General features: G+C 41.9%; 1 protein-coding gene across 1 annotated transcript in view; it reads left to right on the top strand.

Annotated features, from left to right (window-relative positions):
• Positions 1-16718, top strand: part of LOC128689502 (multifunctional procollagen lysine hydroxylase and glycosyltransferase LH3) — a 70493-nt gene extending 53775 nt beyond the window's left edge. Inside the window, exons 5-6 of the mRNA XM_053777872.2 lie at positions 6852-6977; positions 14963-16718. Of these exons, the coding sequence (XP_053633847.2) occupies positions 6852-6977; positions 14963-15118 (282 nt within the window). The 3' untranslated portion in view covers positions 15119-16718. The remainder of the gene's footprint in view (positions 1-6851; positions 6978-14962) is intronic.
• Positions 16719-26483: the final 9765 nt, after the last annotated feature.

The raw sequence follows: 26483 nt of genomic DNA on the forward strand, positions 1-26483 counted from the left end.
AAGGAGACGTTTGAGGGGAGGGTTTATGTCAGAGTTAAGTGCTCCATGTATGTAGTAGGTGCAGTAATAAGTATTGATGTTTCATATTGTGAGTAGGTTTAGAGTTTTGAATATTGGTGGAGTGTGCTGTCTGTAGTGGGAATTTGTTATTCTGACTGCAGCCTTTTGTTGGGTGATTAGTGGTCTGAGATAGTTTATTGTTGTTGAACCCCATGCACAAATTCCATAGGTGAGATAGGGGTAAATGAGTGAGTGATATAGGGCCAGGAGGGCTGAATGCGGAACATAGTACCGTATCGTTGATAGTATGCCTACGGTCTTGGAAATTTGTTTGGAAATTTGTTGTATATGTGTTTGAAATTTGAGTCTATTATCAAGGTGGATTCCTAGGAATTTTCCCTCTGTGAGTTTTGTGACAAGTGATCCATTTATCATTATGTTAAGAGACACATCTGCAGCTCTGTTACCAAACTGAATGTAGTAGGTTTTGTCAGTGTTTGGAGTAAGTTTGTTGGTCCTCATCCAGGTTGATATTTTCTGTAATTCGGTATTTACAGTATTGGCTTGCATGACTGGGCTCGGGTGAGAGTAGACGTATGTAGTGTCATCTGCAAATAGTGTGGGTTTGAGTAATTGCGATGCATTTGGTAGGTCATTTATGTATATGAGAAAGAGAAGAGGGCCTAGGACACTTCCCTGTGGGACACCAACTGTAATTGGCTGTGCGGAAGAGTTTGCCCCATTTGTGTACACATATTGGCTTCTGTTGCTGAGGTATGACTAAGTAGTTGAAGGAGTGCCTTCTTATACCATAGTGCGACAATTTTATGTGGAGCAAGTCGTGGTCAACTATATCGAAAGCTTTACGTAAGTCAATGAAGATCCCCAGTGGGACTTCTTTTTTCTCTATTGCTGTATAAATATGTTCTAGCATGTAGATAATAGCATCATTAGTATTTTTATTAGGCCTGAACCCAAATGTTGTGGGAGATGAGGTAGGAATAGATACGCTTATGGATTAATTTTTCAAAGATTTTAGAGAGAGGGTGTAAGTTGGATATTGGCCTATAGTTATTCAAGTCTGTGTGGTCTCCTCCTTTATGGATCGGGGTGACCTTTGCTATTTTGAGAACTGTAGGGTAGGTAGAGGATTCAATGGATTTGTTAAAGAGTGTTGCAATGATTGGTGATAGCACCTGTGACACTTTTTTGTATATAATGGGTGGTAAGGTATTTAAATCTCCTGTCTTGTTTTTTAGTCTTGTTTTTTAGTTTGTTGATAATAAGGGAGACTTCAGTTGGGTTAGTCGGAGCTAGGAACATTGTGTTCGGGTAGTTGCCAGTGAGGTAGTCATTCGGTGGGGTATCTGAGCTTCAGATTTTATTGGCAAGGTTTTTTCCTATAGTGGAGAAGAAATCATTGAGTCTGTTTGCTGTTTCAGTAGGTGGGAATTGGGGTTCATCTGGTTTTGTTAATTCAATTTCGCTATTTCGTGTTATCTTTTTTGTTCCTAGTATTTCTGATAGGGTTTTCCAGGTCTTTTTTATGTCACCTCATAAGTTGGATGATCTGTTCTCATAATAAAATTTTTTAGCCCTTCTTATTAGGCTGGTTAGGATTGACGAGTAACGTTTTGTTTGGTCTCTGGTTATGTGGCCCATTCTGTACTGTTTTTCGTATAGGTGCTTTGTATTTATGGATATGAGGATACTGGGTGTTAGCCAGGGACTGTTCAGTCTCTTTGCAGTCATCTGTTTAGTTTTTTTAGGGCAGTGCTTGTTATAGAGGTATTGGGTCTTTTTTAGAAAATTATTAATACATTCGTCAATATCTGTATAGATTTCTAGCTCAGTGTGCCAGTCAATGTTTGTCACTGCTGCTGTGAAGTTATTGATAGCTGCCTCATTGTGAAGTCTGAAAGTGACTTTAGTAGTGTCTAGGGGTAATTTGCCAAGGTTTGTTATGAGGAAGGTAGGGTAATGGTCTGTGGTATTATCTGTGATTATGCCTGATCTTAAGGGGGATATGGTGTTGGTCCAGATGTGGTCTAGTAGGGAAACACTAGTCTCTGTAACTCTTGTAGGTTTTGTTACTGTTGGTAGCAACATGCAGTTGCTCATAGTGCTTGTGAATGGGTCCTAACACTCAGTGTGCGCAGTATTAAAAAAAATCTGGGACCACTTAGTACCTTGTGGGAGTGCCAGTTAAACTGAGCGCTAACTAGATTATTATTATTATTATAATCAAGGGGGAAGCGCTAAACCCGGAGGATTATACAGCGCCTGGGGGGGGGGGATGTGGAAGGCATTCAGGCTTAATTCGGGGAACTGGAGCACAGATCCAATTCCCTAAATCAAGAGCCCCTCACCAAAGCGCTAACTAGAGCAAACAGTGCGGCAAACACCAAGGATTCACTGATATAATGTCATATTAACACTCTTCTTTTAAGAAGAAAGTGATGTTAACCCCAAGTTTAGGGTCTGTCTATCTCTGTCTTCCTCTGTCTGTCTGTCTTTGTCTATCTGTCTCTGTATCTCTTTCAATCTGTCTCTCTTTTTCTATCTGTCTGTCTATCTCTGTCTCACAGGTACACAAATACAAGTATACATAGTGTAAATTACCTAGGATAACCCAAAATATCCAGACAAAGTGCTATACTCTGCTTGAAGATGTGAGTAAAGGTGATGATGCAGTCTTGTGGCTTTCTCTGAGACAAAGAGCTAGATGGATAGACAGATAGGCAGGGAGCTTGACAGACAGATAGACAGACAGACATGTTTGTGTACCAGCGAAAACAAAGTGAGGGCGATGCTCATCAAATATCACCTCTAATCTTTCTTATCAGCTACACCTTCCCCCACCCTCGTGTATGCTCATCAGTCAGCTCTTATCAGTTGTTATCTCATCTTATCATATCACTGTCAAGGGTGGACTTTGTTTCTCCTTCTCCTCCTCCTCCTTCTTTTCTTCTTTTCTCCTCCTACTCTTCCTCCTGTTTTTCCTCTTCCTCTTCTTCCTCTTCCTCTTCTTCCTCTTATATACAATGGACCCCCGCTTTATGATCACCTCCCAATGCGACCAATTATGTAAGTGTATTTATGTAAGTGCGTTTGTATGTGTATGTTTGGGGGTCTGAAATGGACTAATCTAATTCACAATATTCCTTATGGGAACAAATTCCGTCAGTACTGGCACCTGAACATACTTCTGGAATGAAAAAATATCGTAAACTGGGGGTCCACTGTACTTCAGTCAGATGAGTCGAAGCAGGAGGAGGCGGGATCACAGTGGGACCTGCCACTAGTGTAAGTAGGTCGTCGTCCTAAGGTTGGACAAGCGTTGAAGTCTTTGTACCAAGATCCCGTGATATTGCAGTGTCTGACAGGTTTTGAAAACTGACAACTTGAAGAATTGAGACACTTATGCAACACATGGGAATCTTTATTGAAGAAACGTTTTGCCACACAGTGGCTTCATCAGTCCAATACAAAGTAGAAATGGGTAAGGAGAGGAGGAGTTTGAGGTAATCAGTCCCTCAACCTGGAGTCGATGTGTTCAGTCCATCACTCTTTTAGGAAGTACAGCATAGAGCCAGAGAGGTGGCTTATATATTGCAGTCATCACATCTGTCAGACACTGCAACATCATGGGATCTTGGTACAAAGAATTCAACGCTTGTCCAACCTTAGGACGATGACCAACTTACACTAGTGGCAGGTCCCACTGTGATCCTGCCTCCTCCTGCTTCGACTCATGTGACTGCAGTATATAAGCCAACTCTCTGGCCCTATGCTGGACTTCCTACAAGAGTGATGGACTGAACACATCAATTCCAGGTTGAGGGACTGATTACCTCAAACTCCTCCTCTCCTTACCCATTTCTACTTTGTATTGGACTGATGAAGCCACTGTGTGGTGAAATGTTTCTTCAATAAAGATTCCCATATGTTGCATAAGTGTCTCAATTCTACATCTATCCTGGCAAAGAAAGAACAAATCAAAGATGCTAATGTTGCAAAAGGAGTAGCTTTTCTAACTAAACAAAGGACACCGATAATGGAAGAGATGGAAAAGTTATTATTATTGTGGATTAAGGAAAAAGAATTAGTGGGAGACAGTGTTGTGGAGTCTACTATTTGTGAGAAGGCAAAGCAGTTGCATGAAGATCTTGCAAAGAAAATGCCTGGAACAAGTGCTGTAGTTTGTGAATTTAGGGCCAGCAAAGGCCCTAAAGCATGGTGAGGCTGCAAGTTCTGACAAAAGTGCAGCTGAAAAGTATGTTCACGAATTCCAGGACTGTGTAAAGACTGAAGGATTCGAACCCCAACAAGTTTTCAATTGTGACAAAACAGGCCTGTTTTGGAAGAAAATGCCAAAGAGGACCTACATTACCCAGGAGGAAAAGGCACTGCCAGGACACAAGCCTATGAAAGACAGGCTTACTCTTTTGTTGTGTGGTAATGCTAGTGGGGATTTCAAAGTGAAGCCTTTACTCATGTATCACTCAGAAAATCCCAGAGTGCTTAAGAAAAACAATGTCATGAAGAATAGATTGTGTGTGATGTGGAAAGCTAATCATAAGGCATTGGTCACAAGGCAAATTTTCAAAGAGTGGGTTAATGATGTGTTTGGCCCAAGTGTGAAAAAATACCTCCTAGAAAAGAAATTGCCACTCAAGTGCCTCCTGTTACTGGACAATGCTCCTGCACATCCTCCAGACTTGGAAGACCAAGTGTTTAGGGACTTCAGTTTTATAAAAGTGAAGTTCTTGCCTCCTAACACCACTCCTCTCCTCCAGCCCATAGACCAGCAGGTCATTTCCAACTTCAAAAAACTCTACACAAAAGCAGTGTTTCAAAAGTGCTTTGAAGTGACCTCGGACATTCAGTTGACCATAAGAGAGTTCTGGAGGAATCACTTCACTATCCCCCATTGCATAAGCCTTATAGGTAAGGCTTGGGAGGAAGTGACTTCCAGGACTTTGAACTCTGCTTGGAGAAAACTGTGGCCAGATTGTGTCCAAGAGAGGGATTTTGAAGGGTTTGAGACTCACCGTGACCATGACCCTGCCGACCCTGTGGACTCTATCGTATCTTTGGGGAAGTCCCTGGGGTTGGAGGTGAGTGGTGAGGATGTGGAAGAGTTGGTGGAGGACCACAGGGAAGAGCTTACCACTGAAGAGCTGCAAGAGCTTCAACTTGAACAGCAACAGACTGCAGTTGAGGAACTTGCTTCACAGTAGGAGGAAGAGGGAGTGAAGGAGGTGCCTTCTTCAGAGATTAAAGAGGTGTGTGCAATGTGGACCAGGGTGCAAGCTTTTGTAGAGAAACACCACCCTGACAAAGCTGAAACAAGCCATATCTGAAGCATGTTTTGTGACAAAACCCTGTCCCACTTCAGGGAAATCTTAGAGATGCCAGAAACACAGCACTCTGGACAGTTATTTTGTGAGACAGGGGTCCAGTGACTCTCAAGCTGGTTCTAGTGGCATTAACCCTTTAAGGGTTTCAGCCGTACTAGTACGGCTTATGCACCAGGGTTTTTGATGTACTAGTATGCCTAAATTTTAGCGCCCTCAAATCTAATGAGAGAAAGCTGGTAGGCCTACATATGAAAGAATGGGTCTATGTGGTCAGTGTGCGTGGTATAAAAAAAAATTCTGCAGCACACAGTGCCAAATGAGAAAAAAAAAAACTTTTACCGTGTTTTTGGATTAAAACAGCGACTTTGCACTGTATTTTCATATGGTATTTATTGTTGTATTCTAGTTTTCCTGGTCTCATTGTATAGAATGGAAGACATATTACAGAAATTGAGATGATTTTGACTGGTTTTACAATGAAAAGTACCTTGAAATTGAGCTCAAAGTAGCAGAAATGTTTGATTTTTACCAAAGTTCAAAAGTAAACAAATCATGCTGTGCGTCCAATACATGTCAACTGGTGAGTCTAATATTCTTTCACAAGTGCACTGATATTATTTGTACCATTTCTACACTAATGCAGTAGTCTGCATAACAGTAAATCTTCTACTTTTTTGTGAGAATAAAAATTCAAAGTGGAAAGCAAAAGAATGTAAGAGGGATGTGGGGACATGGCTAATGAACAGAGGAAATGTTATTTTAGTGCCAGGAATGTCTTTCTTGTTTATTCTGGACCCTATTCAGAAATTGGCATCTTTTGATATTTGTGTGAAACTGGCAAAATTGCTAAATTCTGACCACTGTATTGGATAGTTGAAATCAGTAAATGGGTGGTTTCTTGTACTCATTCGATAGAAAAAATGGAGTTCTAACGAAATAGTTATGATTTTTGTTGACTAGTACACTGGAATTGGCCAAAAATAGGGCTCAATGTGGGCAAAATCGCCGATGCGTAAACATCGTCGAGACCGCTAACTTCGCGAGAGCATAATTCCGTAAGTTTTCCATCAAATTTCATATTTTTGGTGCCAAGATGATCGGGAAAAGATTCTCTGTCTTTCCATAAGAAATTTTTTTTTTTTTTTTTGAAATTTGGCCGACCCTGAGAACTAGTCTCTGAGAGGGCCTGTCGACCCTGAAAGGGTTAAAAGACAGAGAAGGGAAGTAACCCCAGAGAAGGCATTACTATCTAAAGTCTTCATGGAGGGAGATTCCACTTCCAAGCACTAACTCCTCCCTCTTTCCTCCTCCCTATCTTCCAGAAGCCAGCATTAGCCTTCAATAAAGGTATGTAATACTTACATAACTGTAAAAAAAAATATTAATTCGGTTATCAGCCAACCTTCAGGAACGGATTACGGCCAATAACCAGGGGTCCACTGTATATTTTGTTTTAGAAGAAAATGTTTATTTTCATATTACTTTCAGGCTCGGGCAATTATGAACTTCATTGTACGATACAGACCCACCGAACAGTCCTTCCTTCGGCCCCATCATGACTCTTCAACTTATACAATTAATGTGGGTTTGAATCGCCCATTAATTGATTATGAGGTAAGTTTGATTATAATATAGTTTACAAGCAATTTCAGAATGTGCTAATATCATTTGACTTTAATTGCTTTGTGTCATATTCAGGTAATAAGCGACCTCAGTGACATGATAGCAGATACTTCTTAAATAAAGTTAAACACTTAGTATGGGTAAAGTAAAATAAAGATAATTTGGCAGTAACTGTGATCAGGAAAAAATAGAATCATCATCACTCCTGTTTTCCCAGTTTGTGAGCATAGGTTGCACCTGCTTAAAAACAAATTAATTTTTTTTGAAGGAAAATGGGGTAAAATATGTACAGCACTCTTCAGAGTGACACAAATTTTGTTTTGTTGATTTCCTGCACATGGTAGCAGCATTAGAGAATGTAACTTTAAGCACTAGCTAGTTATTCATAGTAGTAAAGTATTTCAAGCCATTTCATAACATAAGTATAAAGCACTACATGATTTGTTACAGTAAAACTTGTCACTAGTTCATTATCATGTTATTGTTTCCATGCAGTTATTTTTGTTGCCACATCTCATTGTTCATATACATACTTCATTGTTTCACATCATGCTCATTCTCTTCACCTTCTAAGTCTTCCTCCTTTCAAACTCACAGATATACGCTTTCTTCACAGCTTTTCCATTATCTATCAATTGTACATTGGCAACCTAATGGGGTTTTTCATGAATAAGACTCAAAATGCAGTTAACATCTCCACACTTTCTGACATAACACTATCTTTGATTGACTCTGAGGAAGCTGTTGACAGAATACAGGTCCAGACTTGTGGAACTTCATATCCATGAACTGCACGAAACCACTCTTCATGCCTTTAGTAGTCTGTGGAGGTGTCTGGACACAGTTGTCATCCCACATTTATTAAAAAACACCAATATTGCCCGACTTCCCAAAGGTGGCAGTTAAGCAGTTGCAAAAATCTGTAGTCCAGTAATTATAAAGTCAATTATCAGAATTTTTGAATAGGCCCTAAGAACCAAGATTGTTACTCAGGACAGGTTAGATTTAGATTATTATTATTATAATCAAGGGGGAAGCGCTAAACCCGGAGGATTATACAGCGCCTGGGGGGGGGGATGTGGAAGGCATTCAGGCTTAATTCGGGGAACTGGAGCACAGATCCAATTCCCTAAATCAAGAGCCCCTCACCAACATCAAGGAACCTTCCTTGAGGGGGGTTAGATTTAGAGCAGCTTGCTCTGGGCTTCAACAGTTACAAGACTATCACAGACATGGTCCTGGGTATGCTGGAAAACAGACTAAATGCTGATGTAGTGTATGCTGATTTAGCAAAAGCCTTCAGCAGGTGTTACCATGGTTTGATAGCACACAAAATGTGTGCAAAAATAATAGCTAGAAATGTGGACAGGTGGATATTTAACTTTTTAATAAATAGAACCCAGAGAATAGTAATAAACAGTGAAATTGGAGGCTACCAGTTAAAAACTCTGTTTCTTAAGGCTTGGTACTTGCCCCACTTCTGTTTCTTATATTCAACATAGAAAAGGACATAAATCACAGCACTTTTTCATTCTTTGCTGATGATACTAGAATTTTTGTGAGTGATATCTTTTGAGGACAAAGTGAATCTTCAAGCAGGTATAAATCAAGTCTTCCAATGGACCACAGACAATATGATGTTCTAGGAGAATAAATTTCAATTGCTTTACTATAGAGGAATTGAGAATAGACTGAAATAGAATACAAAAGAAACTTGAATCATTCAGTAGTGAAAGTTCAATGTGTGAGGCTTGAGAGTGGCAACATCAGAGGATCTCACAAACATCACAACCATATTACTCTTGCTACTACAAGGAAAATTATAAGCTGGATAAGTAGAGATGCTGACCTAATAATGATACTCTTTATGTCACTTGTTCTCTTCTCTCCAGGCTAAAATGCTTCTGTAGAGTAATGGCCTGCTTCATGACAGGAGCAATGCAGAGTAAGAAAACAGAACTTTCACTGCCTATATAAATGCAGTTCCTTGAATATAGGTGAGACAAATACATCATAATTTCCATACACCTGGAAAAATCCTTGAAGGACTAGTCCCAAATCTGCATACCAATTTAACTCTACACGAAAGCAAAATACATGCACTCCTAATAAACCATGGAATGTATTGGGGTTGAACAATTGCAATAACACCATGGTGAGTTTACAACCATGTCATTATAGTACCCCCCAGTAAAAAGCAGGGGTACAATGAGCATAAGAGGGAGCTTGATACATGGAAGAGGCCCTCTAATTTTCAACACCCTTCCTTTGTGCATAATAGATATTAGCAACAAACCTGGTACCTTCAAGATGGACCATGATAAGTTTTTCAAGTTGGTTCCTGATCAGCTGGACTGTGTGCATATATTGAACTACGTGCAACCACCACCAGCACCCTGGTCAATCAGACCAATAACCAGAAGATCTGGTCTGGGAGCAGGCCATAAGAGTGATGGCCCCTGGGATCATTGCAAAATAGATATGACTATATGGTTGTAGACTCCCATGACCTTAGGCCAATTTCATGAAGTGGTGAGGTTTGAGTGGTGGTAGGGGGGACCTTTTGTCTCGGAGAGGCACCACAATTACCACAGAATGCTTCTTAACTAAGAACCCAGCATCTCTTTCAGCATAAATGATGATATTTCCCCTTTCATCTAAATTGTTTGACACATCCGATAATATGGACCAAATCATGGATTTAGATTGTAGAATGTGGTAAATACTTTGAACAGCTTTACTTGCTCTGTGATGATATATGTATTATGAAAATGAATTAGTCACAACAATAGCAAATTGATAATGATAGAGTATATTTGATAACATTAGAAGTGGAACATGTTAAACCCTTTCAGGGTTGGTGCTGCTAGCTGGTCTAGTGGCTAACGCGACGGGCTGGAGTTTTGAGACTCTCTGACCGCGGGTTCAATCCCGGCCGGGGTATGGTTTGTTTGCAATCGTGTCATTACGATTTCGTGAGTCATGTTGACGGCAGTGAAGGGACTTGAGCTAGAGTTCGTCACGGCCACGCTAGCTGGAGATTCGTCTGTAAAAACTTGCATTTGTGGTCACAATGGTGCCTGTGTAACCTTCCTATGGTGTAGAAATATACCTAGTTGGACGAATCTTATTGTGGCTAGCTGGTCTAGTGGCTAACGCGACGGGCTGGAGTTTTGAGACTCTCTGACCGTGGGTTCAATCCCGGCCGGGGTATGGTTTGTTTGCAATCGTGTCATTACGATTTCGTGAGTCATGTTGACGGCAGTGAAGGGACTTGAGCTAGAGTTCGTCACGGCCACGCTAGCTGGAGATTCGTCTGTAAAAACTTGCATTTGTGGTCACAGTGGTGGCTGTGTAACCTTCCTATGGTGTAGAAATATACCTAGTTGGACGAATCTTATTGTGGCTAGCTGGTCTAGTGGCTAACGCGACGGGCTGGAGTTTTGAGACCCTCTGACCGTGGGTTCAATCCCGGCCGGGGTATGGTTTTATACTTTTGGCTGTCTGGAACAGATTAATTGTATTTCCATTATTTCTTATGGGGAAAATTAATTCGGCTAACAATAATTTCATCTAACGATGAGCTCTCAGGAACGGATTAATATCGTTAGCCGAGGGTCCACTGTATATATCTGCACAGGGGAGTGGAACAATTTTTCCTCCATAAGCCATGCGTGTCATAAGAGGTGACTAAAATGCTTGAAGCAAGGAGTTAGTAACCCCTTCTCCTGTATAAATTTCTAAATTTTAAAGGAGAAACTTATGCTTTTCTGTTTAGGTCACCCTGCCTCAGTGTGATACGGCTGGTTTCTTGAATGAAGAAAGCTGTATGTGTGTGTGTGTATATATATATATATATATATATATATATATATATATATATATATATATATATATATATATACTATACATACACACACACACACAAAGTGCCAGTTTGGAACCCTCACCTACCCAAGCATGTAAGGAATCTAGAGAAAGTGCAAAGGTTTGCAACAAGACTAGTCCTGGAGCTAAGGGGTATGTCCTGTGAGGACAGGTTAAGGGACCTGACAACACTGGAAGACAGGAGAAATAGGGGGATATGATAATGACATATAAAACACTAAGAGGTATAGACAAGGTGGACAGAGACAGCATGTTCCAGAGATGGGACACAACAACAAAGGGTCACAGTTGGAAGCTGAAGACTCAGATATATCATAGGGATGTTAGGAAGTATTTCTTCAGTCACAGAGTTGTCAGGAAGTGGAATAGTCTGTGTAGTGAAGTAGTGGAGGCAGGATCCATACATAGCTTTAAGAAGAGGTATGATAAAGCTCATGGAGTGGGAAGAGTGACTGGCTAGCAGCAGCCAGTTGAAAAGGGAGGCCAGGAGCTGTGACTCGACTCCCCGAAACCACAACTAGGTGAGTACACACACACACACACAAACACTCACACTCACACACACTCACACACTCACACACACACACACACTGTAGGTGATACTGGAAAACTTCATGTACCAACACGTAAGGGACACTAAAAGAGAGAGAGGAGAGGATGAACCAGCAAAACTGGACCTAGTATTCACCTTGAGTAGTGCAGATATTGAGGACATCACTTATGAAAGACCCCTTGGGGCCAGCGATCGTGTGGTTTTAAGCTTCGAATACACAGTAGAGCTACAAGTGGAGGGGGAAGCAGGAAGGCCCAGGCATATGAAGCCAAACTACAAGAAAGGGGATTACACAGGAATGAGGAACTTCCTGAACGGGGTTCAGTGGGACAGAGAACTGGCAGGGAAGCCAGTAAATGAGATGATGGAATATGTAACAACAATATGCAAGGAAGCTGAGGAGAGGTTTGTACCCAAGGGTAACAGGAATAATGAAAAAGCCAGGATGAGCCCATAGTTCACCCAAAGATGCAAGGAGGCAAAAACCAAGTGTGCTAGGGAATGGAAAAAGTATAGAAGGCAAAGGACCCAGGAGAATAAGGAGAGCAGTCGTAGAGCCAGAAATGAATATGCACAGATAAGAAGGGAGGCCCAACGACAATATGAAAACGACATAGCAGCAAAAGCCAAATCTGACCCAAAGCTGTTATACAGCCTCAACAGGAGGGAAACAACAGTCAAGGACCAGGTAATCAGGCTAAGGAAGGAAGGAGGAGAGACAACAAGAAATGACCATGAAGTATGTGAGGAGCTCAACATGAGATTCAAAGAATTATTCACAGAGGAGACAGAAGGGGCTCCTGAAAGACAGAGAGGTGGGGCACACCACCAAGTGCTGGACACAGTACACACAACTGAGGAAGAAGTGAAGAGGCTTCTGAGTGAGCTAGATACCTCAAAGGCAATGGGGCCATATAACATCTCCCCATGGGTCTTGAGAGAGGGAGCAGAGGTGCTACGTGTACCCTTAACAACAATATTTAATACATCTATCGAAACAGGGAGATTGCCTGAGGCATGGAAGACAGCAAATGTAGTCCCAATTTTTAAAAAAGGAGACAGACATGAAGCACTAAACTACAGACTAGTGTCACTGACATGTATAGTATGCAAAGTCATGGAGAAGATTATCAGGAGAAGAGTGGTAGAACACTTAGAAAGGAATGATCTCATCAACAGTAGCCAACATGGCTTCAGGGACGGGAAATCCTGTGTCACAAACCTACTGGAGTTCTATGACAGGGTGACAGCAGTTAGACAAGAGAGAGAGGGGTGGGTAGATTGCATTTTCTTGAACTGTAAGAAGGCATTTGACACAGTTCCACACAAAAGATTAATGCAAAAACTGGAGGACCAAGCAGGGATAACAGGGAAGGCACTACAATGGATCAGGGAATACTTGTCAGGAAGACAGCAGCGATTCATAGTACGTGGCGAGGTGTCAGAGTGGGTGCCTGTGACCAGTGGGGTCCCACAGGGGTCAGTCCTAGGACCAGTGCTGTTTCTGGTATTTGTGAACAACATGACGGAAGGAATAGACTCCGAAGTGTCCCTGTTTGCAGATGATGTGAAGTTGATGGGAAGAATTCATTCAGTCGAAGACCAGGCAGAACTACAAAGGGATCTGGACAGGCTGCTGACCTGGTCCAGCAATTGGCTCCTGAAGTTCAACCCCACCAAGTGCAAAATCATGAAGATTGGGGAAGGGCAAAGATGACCGCAGACGGAGTACAGTCTAGAGGGCCAGAGACTACAAACCTCACTCAAGGAAAAAGATCTTGGGGTAAGTATAACACCAGATACATCTCCTGAGGCACACATCGACCAAATAACTGCTGTAGCATATGGGCGCCTAGCAAACCTCAGAACAGCATTCCGACATCTTAATAAGGAATCGTTCAGGACCCTGTACACCATTTACATCAGGCCCATATTGGAGTATGCGGCACCACTTTAGAACCCACACCTAGCCAAGCATGTAAAGAAACTAGAAAAAGTGCAAAGGTTTGCAACAAGACTAGTCCCAGAGCTAAGGGGTATGTCCTATGAAGAAAGGTTAAGGGAAATCGGTCTGACAACACTGGAGGACAGGAGGGTCAGGGGAGACATGATAACGACATACAAAATACTGCGTGGAATAGACAAGGTGGACAGAAACAGGATGTTCCAGAGATGGGACACAGAAACAAGGGGTCACAATTGGAAGCTGAAGACTCAGATGAGTCAAAGGGATGTTAGGAAGTATTTCTTCAGTCATAGAGTAGTTAGGAAGTGGAATAGTCTGGCAAGCGATGTAGTGGAGGCAGGAACTATACATAGTTTTAAGACGAGGTATGATAAAGCTCATGGAGCAGGGGGAGAGAGGTCCTAGTAGCGGTCGGTGAAGAGGCGGGGCCAGGAGCTGAGTCTTGACCCCTGCAACCACAATTAGGTGAATTAGATGAGTACACACACACAGTACAGTCTAGGGGGCCAGAGACTACAAACCTCACTCAAAGAAAAAGATCTTGGGGTGAGTATAACACCAGGCACATCTCCTGAAGTGCACATCAACCAAATAACGGCTGCAGCATATGGGCGCCTAGCAAACCTCAGAACAGCATTCTGACACCTTAATAAGGAATCGTTCGGGACCCTGTACACCGTGTACATTAGGCCCATATTGGAGTATGCAGCACCAGTTTGGAACCCACACCTAGCCAAGCACATAAAGAAACTAGAGAAAGTGCAAAGGTTTGCAACAAGACTAGTCCCAGAGCTAAGAGGTATGTCCTACGAGGAGAGGTTAAGGGAAATCAACCTGACGACACTGGAGGACAGGAGAGATAGAGGGGACATGATAATGACAACCAAAATACTGAGAGGAATTGACAAAGTGGACAAAGACAGGATGTTCCAGAGATTGGACACAGTAACAAGGGGACACAGTTGAATCACAGGGATGTTAGGAAGTATTTCTTCAGCCACATTATTATTATAATCAAGGGGGAAGCGCTAAACCCGGAGGATTATACAGCGCCTGCCCTTCAGCCACAGAGTAGTCAGTAAGTGGAATAGTTTGGGAAGTAATGTAGTTGAGGCAGGATCCATACATAGCTTTAAGCAGAGGTATGATAAAGCTCACTAGAGTGACCTAGTAGTGACCAGTGAAGAGGCGGGGCCAGAAACTCGGACTCGACCCCTGCAACCTCAACTAGGTGAGTACAACTAGGTGAGTACACACACACACACACACACACAATCTCTCTCTCTCTCTCTCCTTTCAAGAAACTAGCCATATTCCACCAAGGCAGGGTAGCCAAAAATGAAAAAAACGAAAATTTCTCATTTTAAATGTAGTGATATATACAGGAGAAGGGGCTAGTAACCACTCCTCCTGTATACATTACTAGTAAAGTTAAAAAGAGAAATTTTCGTTTTTCTTTTTTGGGCCACCCTGCTTAAGTGGGATACAGTCATTTTGGTGAAAGAAAGAACATATAAATAAAAGAAGAGAAAGACATCGGCTTTAGAATTAAACATACTATATTTTCAGGGAGGTGGAGCTCGTTTCATCAGATACAATTGTTCAGTGGTGAACACGCGTGTTGGCTGGTCATTGATGCACCCTGGTCGCCTGACGCACTATCATGAGGGACTCCAGACTACAAAAGGAACACGTTATATTATGGTGTCCTTCGTTGACCCTTAATGTAATATGCATACGTAGCTTTGCGAGCATTTTTTAATATTTCTTTGTGTTTTGTTATGTGAAATGTATTGGATGTAGTGATCAGTAGCATAGCCAGGATTTCAATCTGTGGTGAGGGAGCTTACATGTCATAAAATGCTGAAAAAATTAAAAGAAATAGTTTTTAAGGCACGATTTTTTAGTATGTGAAATTTCTTAATTATTATTATAATCAAAAAGAAGCGCTAAGCCACAAGGACTATACAGCTGAAATTTCTTAAACTATCATTATCATTGGTCAATATAATTCAGTGAAAATTTTCCATTAATTGAAAATAATAAAAAGTATTTGAATCTGGGAGAGACTTTAGGCCCTTTATTCCTCCACCAGTGGCTGCACTACAGGTAATGATTATTGTATTTTTTAATTATATAAATCATGACAAGGCTCAACATTAACAAATCTCTGCCTTTAATAGTAAATGTCTTGAATGTGTTTATTTTTAAATTTAACATGACATACTATAATTAGTCTCATTTACTGTTTATGCTTACTCTGTATTTTAATATACAGCTGTAACTGTTTTCTTGTGAGCTGCTATATGTTATCGCTGTATAGTCCTTGTGGCTTAGCGCTTCTTTTTGATTATAATAATAATAATAATAATGCTATATGTTATCATATCTGTTTTTTGTATTTTTAATGATATAACTGCGATTGAGCTCACCCTCGTCTATTCCAAACCTCATGGTGGGTAGAATTCAAACTCACGGTAAGCCAGTGCTAAAACTAGCAGGTCAGTCCTCAAAGCACTGCACTGTGCTGGATTATTAAGATTCAACCAAGTATATTTCTATCTACTAAAGTTAGCATGGGCCCCATTAGTTTATAGAAATATGCCTTTGGATAAATCTTAAAAGGCTAGCAGAGTACAGTTATCATAGTGCATGCCTGCTAGTTCTGTGACTGGCCTACATTATATCTGAATCCTGTTCCAGGAATCATTTACAATGGGTTATTACAATTTCATGAGTTATTTTTTTTATACTTTTAAAATTATTGTTATCATGAATGTGTTCATTTTAAAGTAAACAAATGACATGGAACAAATTTGATTCCTACTCTTATTAACTTTTATTTTAATGTTCACCTTTAACTTTTATCTTGTGAGTAACTGTATATATGTATTATTGTACATTTGATTGTAGTGTCCAGTAACTGTAAACATATGATACAATGAGTGTCAGATTTGTCAGGGTAATTTTTCACATGACAACTTTCTGCATGTATAGCAGGCTTTTTTTTTTTTTTTTAATTAAAAAAATCTGTGGTACAGTCTGTAAAAAAAATCTGTGGTACAGTCTGTTCTATAGATAAAATGTTATGAAGGTAAAAGTTTTATCTTGAGTTTTGCTCTGTATTTATGCATTTCAACCATTGTGTTCACTATACACTGTCTTTCTCTAAAATACAGATAATGGCTTTTGCTTAGGATGTTAACCTGACATTTATAAATACTGATTAAAATGGCAGTTTATTTCTAATGCCTCTTTTATGATCTCTGCTGTAAGTCACAGTATTAATTGAAATAAAAGCTATAAAGAAATTTGTTAAATACAATGTTGTATTAGTATTTCATATCCTTCAAAGCATTGTGATGCTTGAAAAAATTGTGCAATTTTAGGCTTCAACCATTTCACTGGCCATGCCGTAGCACTACAGCTCTGAGGTCACTCCTCTTCAAGGGGGGCTCCTTGGCGTGGTGAAGAGGCTCTTGGTCTGAGGAATTAGCCCTGTCGGTCTTCTTCCTCAGACCGAACCTAATTACCCCCCATTCTCCCCTCCCCTATCCCATCCTCCCCTTTTTCCTTTCCTCCTCCTCCTCCTCACCCCTCCCTTTTGCCCTTCCTCTTTTTAGCCTTCGTGATTTCTCCCACAGGCGCGCTAGTTCCTAGGTAGGGGAAAGGACACCGGGGTCCATCCCATTCCGTTGAGGTTTCTTGGCGGTGGCGTAGTTTGCCGTGGAATCTGGATTGCCTAGGGATGTCCCGATCCCTCTCCGGTATCCCGGAGTAGCTTTGGGTGTCTTTTGGGCGACGGGTGTATCTCTGGAAGCCACCTTTCGGATTCCGGGGGTGGTGGCTGAAGGAGGTATGCTTTGTGGCGGATATCCGGCCGCCCTCTCTTTTGTCCACCGAGGTAGCTCGGCAGATGTGAGGTTGCTATCCCAGATTGCTGGTTTACTGGCATGAAGGGTAGGGTATGGCACGGGTTCCATGCTGCATCTGCGTTACTAGCGGTGTCGAGTCCTCTTGGGCGCGGAGGGAGATTTCTGGCCCTTTCATTCCTCCTAGGAACTATCCCTCCCCGGTCCCCCCTTTTTTTTTCTTTTTTTTATTTTTATTTTCTTTTCTTCTTTCTTTTTTTTTCTTAAAAACAAAAAGAAAGAAGTAACCTAACCATGGCAGCCCTAGTCCATGAACCTGGTACCCCCGGGCCCCTTCTTGATACCGCACCCCGTTCTGACCCCGCCTCGTCTTTGGACCACTCTTCAGACATTCCTCATGCCTCTGTACCTATTGCCGGTGCTGTTTCCTCACCCGCTTCAGGTACTGAGGCCTCGACTGACTCCTTCGATTTATCAGACCTTCGCTCTCCTCTGACTATGCTTCCGGCCTCTCCCTCTACGGTGCGGCAATTTTCAAATCGCCGACCCGTTCCACGTCGGACCAACTCTGGTCCCACGCCTAAACGTCAACGACAATTACCTGCTGATGATACTTCTCCACCTTCACCTTCTCGTTCTTCTCAGAAACGATCGACACGTCCTTCACTACCTTTCCACGCTCAGTTTCAGACTGAACAGTGGACTAAATTCTTCACTTTACGACCAACTTCCTCTACTGCCTATCTTTCTGACCATAGTATTGGCAAGGCACTCCTACGCCATGTTGGTAAAGATATTTCTTTTCATGCTCTTAAGAGCGGTACGCGCATCATTACCGTACAGAATGCTACCCAGGCTCGTGAGCTCTCTCGTCTTTCCCATATAGATACTGTTCCTGTCACCCTTGAAAAACATCATTCCCTCAATTCTTGTAGTGGTACCGTTATTCTGCCCCATACCATAGTTCAACAAAATTTCCAGACATGTGGCACCGACATTCTAGAACAGCTGGAACTCCAAGATCTCCCAATCCTCAAGGTAGACACTTACGTTCTTCCTGCCCGTGGGCGGAGACGATACCCTAGCAATGTGGCTCGTTTAACTTTTGACAGCCGAGAACTCCCATCCTCCGTTTATATAGCAGGACATCGGTTACAAGTTCGAAAGGTGATCCCTACACCACAACAGTGTAGAAATTGCTGGCGATTTGGCCATCCAGCGAAATATTGCAGATCTATCGCCGAATGCCCAGTCTGTGGTGCCGATGACCATTCTAATACGTCTTGCAATCGATCTCCCTCTTGCCTTAACTGTCATGAGGCTCACCCTTCGTACTCTCGCCGCTGTCAGGTCTATTTAAACGAGCGGGAAATCCGTTACCTCAAAGAGACAGAAGGTCTCCCTTATGCCATGGCAGTTTCTCATCTCCGCCTCCAAGGGAGACTCCCACGTGTTTCTTATTCCCGTGTTTCAAAACGTCCCCCCACTTCTGGTATCCCATCTTCTACACCCACCTCTGTGGTTACCTCTCCCATAATCACTCCTGTATCTAATCCTTTTGCTGTCCTCGGCTCAGACGTCCCTACTTCAACGCCTCAGTCTAATCTCGCTTCTTCGAGTTCTCTCTTACAAGCCTCCGTATCGACGAGACCTCGTACGACACCTCTTCCCAATCGTCCCTCTACTTCTCAAAAGTCAAAAAAAGGTCCGGTAACACCTCCTACCCATCTTCCACCTCCTCATTTTACCCTCCCTGTCTCTGTCCCTAGTTCTTCCCCTCTCACTGGCTCAGTTACAAGTGCAGAGGTTCACCCTCCTCCTCGTAATGTACCTTCCTCCCCTGTTCCCTCCCAAGTTCCTTCCTCTTCTGCCACCTCCCAGGTTCCTGTCTCTTCTGTCCCCTGCCACGCTTCTCCAGTTCCCTCCACCCTTTCGCCCCCCCCTACCTTGGTACAGTCCAATACAGTTCCAATCTTTACTCATCCTCCCCCTACCATTCCCAATATTGTCTCCCATACGACATCTCTGAATTCCGAAACACTTGAAGCAATCTCTGAATATATTGCAGAGACCAAACCATCAATGGACACTGATCCACCTTCCGTTCTTTCTCTCTCCTCTGCTCCATCTGCGCAACTCCTTTCTTCACAGCGCACCGTTCCTTCGCTGCTTGAACATTTTCCACTGCCTCCGCATGTGGACTTTTCTAACCCTTCTAGTCCGTAGGAACCCTTACCTGCGGATTTCAAGTATCTTTATCATTGCCAATCATGGCCTTTTTACAGTGGAATATACGCGGCCTCAGGGGTAATCGGGGTGAGCTTCAGATGTTACTCTCCCAGTTTGCCCCTGTTGGTGTTTGCTTACAGGAACCAAAATTACACTCTGCTGTTATTTCTCACATCTCAGGCTATAATTTATTGTATTCTTCAGATCCTTTTCCTGATGGGACCTTTAATGAAAGTGCCCTTCTTCTCCGCACTGATATTCTGTACCATCAGCTATTTATTCATACTTCGCTGCATTACACAGCAGCCCGTATCCACTTACATAGGTGGTATACGCTCTGTTCTTTATATCTCTCTCCTTCTCGGGCATTATCTATTCCGGATTTTGCCTTCCTTGTTTCGTCATTACCGCCACCGATTCTGTTACTTGGTGATTTTAATGCCCACCATTTCCTCTGGGGAGGGTCTCACTGTGATTCCCGTGGAATTCAGTTAGAGGCTTTTCTTGCCACCCACCCCCTCCATGTTTTAAATACAGGTACTCACACCCATTTTGATCCTCGGACTCATACTCTCTCTTGCATCGATCTCTCAGTTTGCTCTTCCTCCGCCGCATTAGACTTTACTTGGTCTGTTCTCCCGGACTTACATGACAGTGATCATTTCCCAATCATTCTTACTTCCCCTTCATATACGCCACCTCTTCGCACCCCACGCTGGCAATTTAATCGGGCAAATTGGAACCTTTACTCACACCTGACTGTTTTTAAAGAGGTTCCTTCTTCGTCCTCCATCGATGAGCTTTTACACCTCTTCTCGTCCTCCGTTTTCACCGCAGCTTCTCATTCTATACCCCAAACTTCGGGCAGGCATTCTCAGAAATGCGTGCCTTGGTGGTCTCCTGCTTGTGCTCGTGCAGTACGTTTGAAACGCGCTGCATGGGGCAGGTACCGGTACAATAGAACCACAGAGCGACTCCTTGATTTTAAACAGAAGCGTGCGATCGCTCGCCGTGTCATCCGTGACGCTAAACGCACTTGCTGGCGAGATTATGTCTCCACCATCACCTCTGCTTCCTCTATGAGTGCAGTCTGGAAAAAAGTACGAAAACTGAGTGGTAAATATTCTCCTGACCCGGCTCCTGTTCTGCGGGTTGCCGGTGTTGATATAGCAAACCCACTAGATGTTGCCAATGAAATTGGCAATCATCTGGTCCGTATTTCTCAGGGACTCCATCTATGCCCCTCATTTCTTTCCTCAAAGTCTGCCAGAGAGTTAGCACCCTTGGACTTTTCTTCTCTCAGAGAAGAACAGTATAATGTGCCTTTTACACTTCAAGAACTGGAGGCAACACTCTCAGCTTGTCGATCATCGGCAGCTGGGCCCGACGACATTCATATTCGTATGCTACAACATTTACATCAGTCAGCCCTTGCAGTCCTATTACGCCTTTACAATCTTATTTGGTCACAAGGAGTTCTTCCACAGCTGTGGAAATCCGCCATTGTTCTCCCTTTCCGCAAACCAGGCACTACGGGACATGAAACCTCCCACTATCGTCCCATTGCTCTTACCAGTGCAGCTTGCAAAGTAATGGAACGTCTAGTAAATAGACGTTTAGTGTGGTATTTAGAGACACACAACAGTCTCTCCACTCGTCAATATGGCTTTCGTAAGGGACGTTCTACCATAGACCCCTTACTGCGCTTGGATACGTATGTTCGTAATGCCTTTGCGAATAACCACTCAGTTATTGCCATATTTTTTGACCTTGAGAAGGCATATGACACAACTTGGAGGTATAATATTTTAGCCCAAGCCCACTCCTTAGGCCTTCGAGGCAATCTACCATCCTTCCTTAAGAACTTTTTAACTGACAGGCATTTCCGTGTTCGGGTTAATAATGTGCTCTCCCCGGACTTTGTCCAAGCTGAAGGTGTCCCCCAGGGATGTGTTCTGAGCACAACACTTTTTCTCCTTGCTATTAATGATTTGGCCTCTAGTCTTCCATCAAATATTTGGTCATCACTCTATGTTGATGACTTCGCTATTGCCTGTGCAGGCGCTGACTGTCACCTCCTTACAGTTTCTCTCCAGCATGCAGTCGACCGTGTTTCCAATTGGGCCACCACACATGGGTTTAAATTTTCCAGCACTAAAACCCACCAAATCACTTTCACTAGACGCTCTGTCATCTCTGATCATCCTTTGTACCTCTATGGCTCACGTATCCCTGAACGTGATACAGTCAAGTTTCTGGGCCTCCTCTTTGATCGTAGGTTATCCTGGAAACCTCACATTACCTCTCTGAAGGCAACTTGTCACAGCCGGCTGAACCTTCTTAAAACCCTTGCTCATCTTTCGTGGGGAGCTGATCGTCGAACCCTCCTTCACCTACATTCCACCCTTATTTTATCGAAACTTGATTATGGTGACCAGATCTATTCAGCGGCATCTCCTGCCACTCTCTCTAGCCTTAACCCCATTCATCACCAAGGATTACGTTTATGCCTTGGTGCTTTTCGCTCTTCCCCTGTCGAAAGCCTCTATGCAGAAGCGAACGTTCCATCCTTATCCGATCGCCGTGATGCCCATTGCCTGCGCTACTATGTACGCTCTCATAATCTCCGCAATCCTTCCATTTATAGAATGGTCACTGATATTAGTAGACATTCTTTATTTGTTCGCCGCCCCTGCTTACTCCGTCCCTTCTCTCTTCGCCTTCATTCGCTCTTGTCTTCTCTTCAACTACCACCTTTCTATGTACATGTAGCATCTCACTTTTCCCTACCCCCCTGGGAAGTTCCAGCTGTTCGAGTCTGTTCTTTCTCCCTCCCTTGCTCGAAAGCCCAACTGTCTACGGTCGCTTCCCGCTCTCTTTTTCTTGACCACTTTCACTCTCATTCTCATGCCATTGCTGTGTACACAGATGGCTCTAAGTCTTCTGACGGCGTAGGATTCGCAGCAGTGTTTCCGGACAGCGTCGTACAAGGGCATTTACTATCTTCAGCTAGTATTTTTACTGCTGAATTATATGCCATCCTTACAGCACTTATCCGTATTGCATCTATGCCTGTGTCATCATTTGTGGTTGTCTCAGACTCCCTTAGTGCTTTACAGGCTATACAAAAATTTGATACACCTCACCCCTTAGTCCTCCGTATCCAACTTTGGCTACGCCGCATCTTTACTAAGCATAAAGATATTGTTTTTTGTTGGGTCCCTGGTCATGTTGACGTACAGGGCAATGAACAGGCAGACACTGCTGCGCGGTCAGCAGTACATGACCTACCAGTTTCCTATAGAGGTATTCCATGTACGGACTATTTTGCTGTAATATCTTCCCACCTTCACACCCGTTGGCAACAACGTTGGTCTACTATGCTCGGCAACAAACTTCAGTCTATTAAACCGAGTATAGGTTACTGGCCGTCTTCTTATCACCAGTGTCGAGGTTGGGAGACTACTCTCTCCCATCTTCGCATTGGCCATACTCGTCTTACTCATGGATATCTCATGGAGAGGCGTCTTGCTCCTCTCTGTGAGAATTGCCAAGCTCCATTATCAGTCAGCCACATTCTGTTGGACTGCCCACTTTATCAACGAGCACGCAGAATTTACCTCTGTCGTCGTCTTCGCCCCGCTGCTCTCTCTTTACCTTCCCTTCTCGCTGATGGACCCACCTTTCATCCGGACTCTCTCATTGACTTTTTGACAACGACTGACTTACTTCACAAATTCTGATACTTTCAGCCCTTTCTACTTGTATCTCTTGCTACCCTCTACCCCCGTACTATCCCCTGCCCCGCTGTTTTCTGTAACCTGCTGATCATCCCCCCTCCCTTCTGCCATCCAATTCCCTTGCTTCCTTCCCTACCCTGCAGCGCTGTATAGCCCTTGTGGCTTAGCGCTTCTTTTTGATTATAATAATAATCTGAGGTCACTGGCTATGCCATAGTACTACACCATGATCTCAGCTCACTCAGATAAGCTGTGAGTGGTAAATCTGGGCCTAGATATGAGAGAATGGGTCTATGCAGTAAGTATGCACCACATAAAGACAGTCTTGCAGCATGCAGTGCATGAGAAAAACTGCAATCATGTTTTTGGTTTAAAACAGTGACTTTATGTTGTATTCTCGTATGGTTTTTATGGGTGTATTCTCGGTTTCATTTGATAGAATGGAAGATATATTACAGAAATAGAGATGATTTTGATTGGTTTCAATATTGAAAATAGCTTGAAACTGAGTTCAAACTAGCAGAAATGTTTTATTTTTGCCAATATTCAAGAGTAAACAAATCATATCACTCATCCAATACATGTCCAACTGGTGGGTCTGATATGCATTTATGATTGTGCTGATATTATTTATACATTATTATAATGCTGCATAACAGTAAATCTTTTATTTTTGTATGTGAATAAAAATTATTTATACAATTATTACAATATTGCATATTAGTAAATCTATTTTTTTGAGTGAATAAAATTTTTTTGTGTGAATAAAAAATCAAAATGGACTTAATGTGTAAAGCCTGGGAACATAACTATTGAACAGAGGAAATCATATTTTAGTACCAGGAATACCTGCATTGTTTATTCTGGATCCCATTTTGAAATTGGAATATTTCAAAATTTGAGTGAAATTGGCCAAATTACCAATATCTGATCACTTTATTGGGTAGTTGAAATAGTTGATTGGCAGTTTCTTGTGCTCAGTAGATAAAATGAAAGATATACTAGTAAAATAGCTAAAAATTTGGTCAACTGGAATACTGTAAGTGGCCTAAAACACGACTTGTAAAGTAAAAGATCACAAGCGCAACTAATGTGACATTTTTACTGTGGCAATGTTTCACTCTCCAGGAGCTTTATCAAGCTGTTACAAACAGTACATGGAACAGAGGGTATATATATAGGCTCAGAGTGAAGTGCAGTATTAGTGGTGGTAGTAGTAGTAGTGATATAAGTTGTAGTAGTAGTAGTAATATAATATGGTAGAACAATTAACTTGCACATGAGTAAAATGAATATAAAAGCTATTACTTGGGTAACATAAAAATACGTTAGACAAATATCTCTATTGGAGGCTGGATAGAGAAGGCCTGTTTCAATGTTCATTCTCTGTAATGTGCTTGTGTAGTATTAACAGGAGAGACTATGTGATGGCAGGATTTACTGTTTTCAGGAAGATTCTTGCTGAGACTTCAGAGATGGTGAGCCTGCCTTTGTTTTGCTTAATTGTATTAGAAATGGCAATTAGTGATGATTCAAGGCACTTGCGTCTGCAGAAATTAGTTTCTTTGATCACTAATTGGGTGTCCTTGAATTTCACGAGATGATTGGTGGAATTTCAGTGTTGTACACAGGCGTTGTTCAAGTTATCATTCCTACATGCATAAATGTGTTCATTGAGGTGGGTGTCGAAGTTTCTTGCTGTTTCACCTACATAAATCTTGTCGCAGCCTCCAACTTCTCGGTCTTTATCTCGGTAAGTACTGACCCTAAATTTTTTATCCTATAACATGTAGAAAAATGTGCTCTTCATTTTAAAAGAAAAAAAAATTATTTTTTTATTTTTCAAAATATTCGGAGCACCACGCAAGTGAATGTAGATCTACGTTTGGATAATTTAACCCTTTCAGGGTCCAAGGCCTAAATCTGGAGTCACACACCAGTGTCCAAGAATTTTCAAAAAAAAAATTTGTTATTTTTTCTTATGAAATCGTAGAGAATCTTTTTGTGAAGGTAATAAAACAAAAAGTACGAAATTTGGTGGAAAATTGACGAAATTATGCTCTCGCGAATTTTGATGTGTCAGCGATATTTACGAATCGGCGATTTTGCCAACTTTGACTCCCATTTTAGGCCAATTACATTATTCCAATCAACCAAATTCTTAGCTATTTCACTAGTATTACTTTTATTCTATCGATTGAGCACAAGAAATCGCCAAGTCAACTGTTTCAACTACAAAATAAAGTGATCGGAAATTGTTAATTTGGCCAATTTAACACAAAGTTCAAAATATTCCAATTTCAAAATAGGGTCCAGAATGAACAATGTAGGCATTCCTGGCACTAAACTAACATTTCCTCTGTTCATTAGTTATGTTTTGAGGCTTTACAAATAAATTCCATTTTGATTTTTTATTCACATAATGAATTTTTATTCACACCAAAAAATAGAAGATTTACTGTTATGCAACACTGTAATAATTGTATAAATATCATCACCATATTTGTGAATGTATATTAGACCCACCAGCTGATGTGTATTAGACGTGTGAGGTCGTTTGTTTACTCTTGAATATCGGCAAAAATTTAACATTTCCGCTACTTTGAGCTCAGTTTCAAGCCATTTCCAATGCTAAAACCAATCAAAATCATCTCTATTTCTGTAATATGTCTTCCATTCTATCAAATGAGACCAAGAAATCGCAAATACAACTATAAAAAACATACGAAAAAACACTGCAAAGTTGCTGTTTTAATCGAAAAATCGTGATTTCATTTTTTTTCTCTCATTATACACAGTGTGCTGCAGGATCTGTTTTATGTGGTGCACACATACCACATAGATGTATTCTCTCATATCTAGGCCCAAATGTACCACTCACAGTTTATCAGAGTGAGCTGAGCTCATGGCGTAGATCTACGGTTTGGACCCTGAACGTAAAGCCGTAGATCTACGGGACGGACCCTGAAAGGGTTAAGGGTTAACATGGTAGTTACGTTCCTGAAAACGCCATGTTACGTAAAACTGTGTTAGATGAACTGAAGAACTTATAGGAAAAATAGAGCTACATTTCTGAGAGCCCCAAAAAACCCAAACAACTTTTTTTAACCCTTTGACTGTCGCAACCCCAAATCCTGACGTGTCCTGGTGTCTAAAAATTTTTGGAAAAAAACAAAAAAAAATTTTTCTTATGAAATGATAGAGAATCTTTTCCCAATGGTAATGACACCAAAAGTACAAAATTTGATC

The sequence above is a fragment of the Cherax quadricarinatus genome, chromosome 18 (assembly GCF_038502225.1).
Source record: "Cherax quadricarinatus isolate ZL_2023a chromosome 18, ASM3850222v1, whole genome shotgun sequence".
NCBI classification, from domain to species: Eukaryota; Metazoa; Arthropoda; class Malacostraca; order Decapoda; family Parastacidae; genus Cherax; species Cherax quadricarinatus.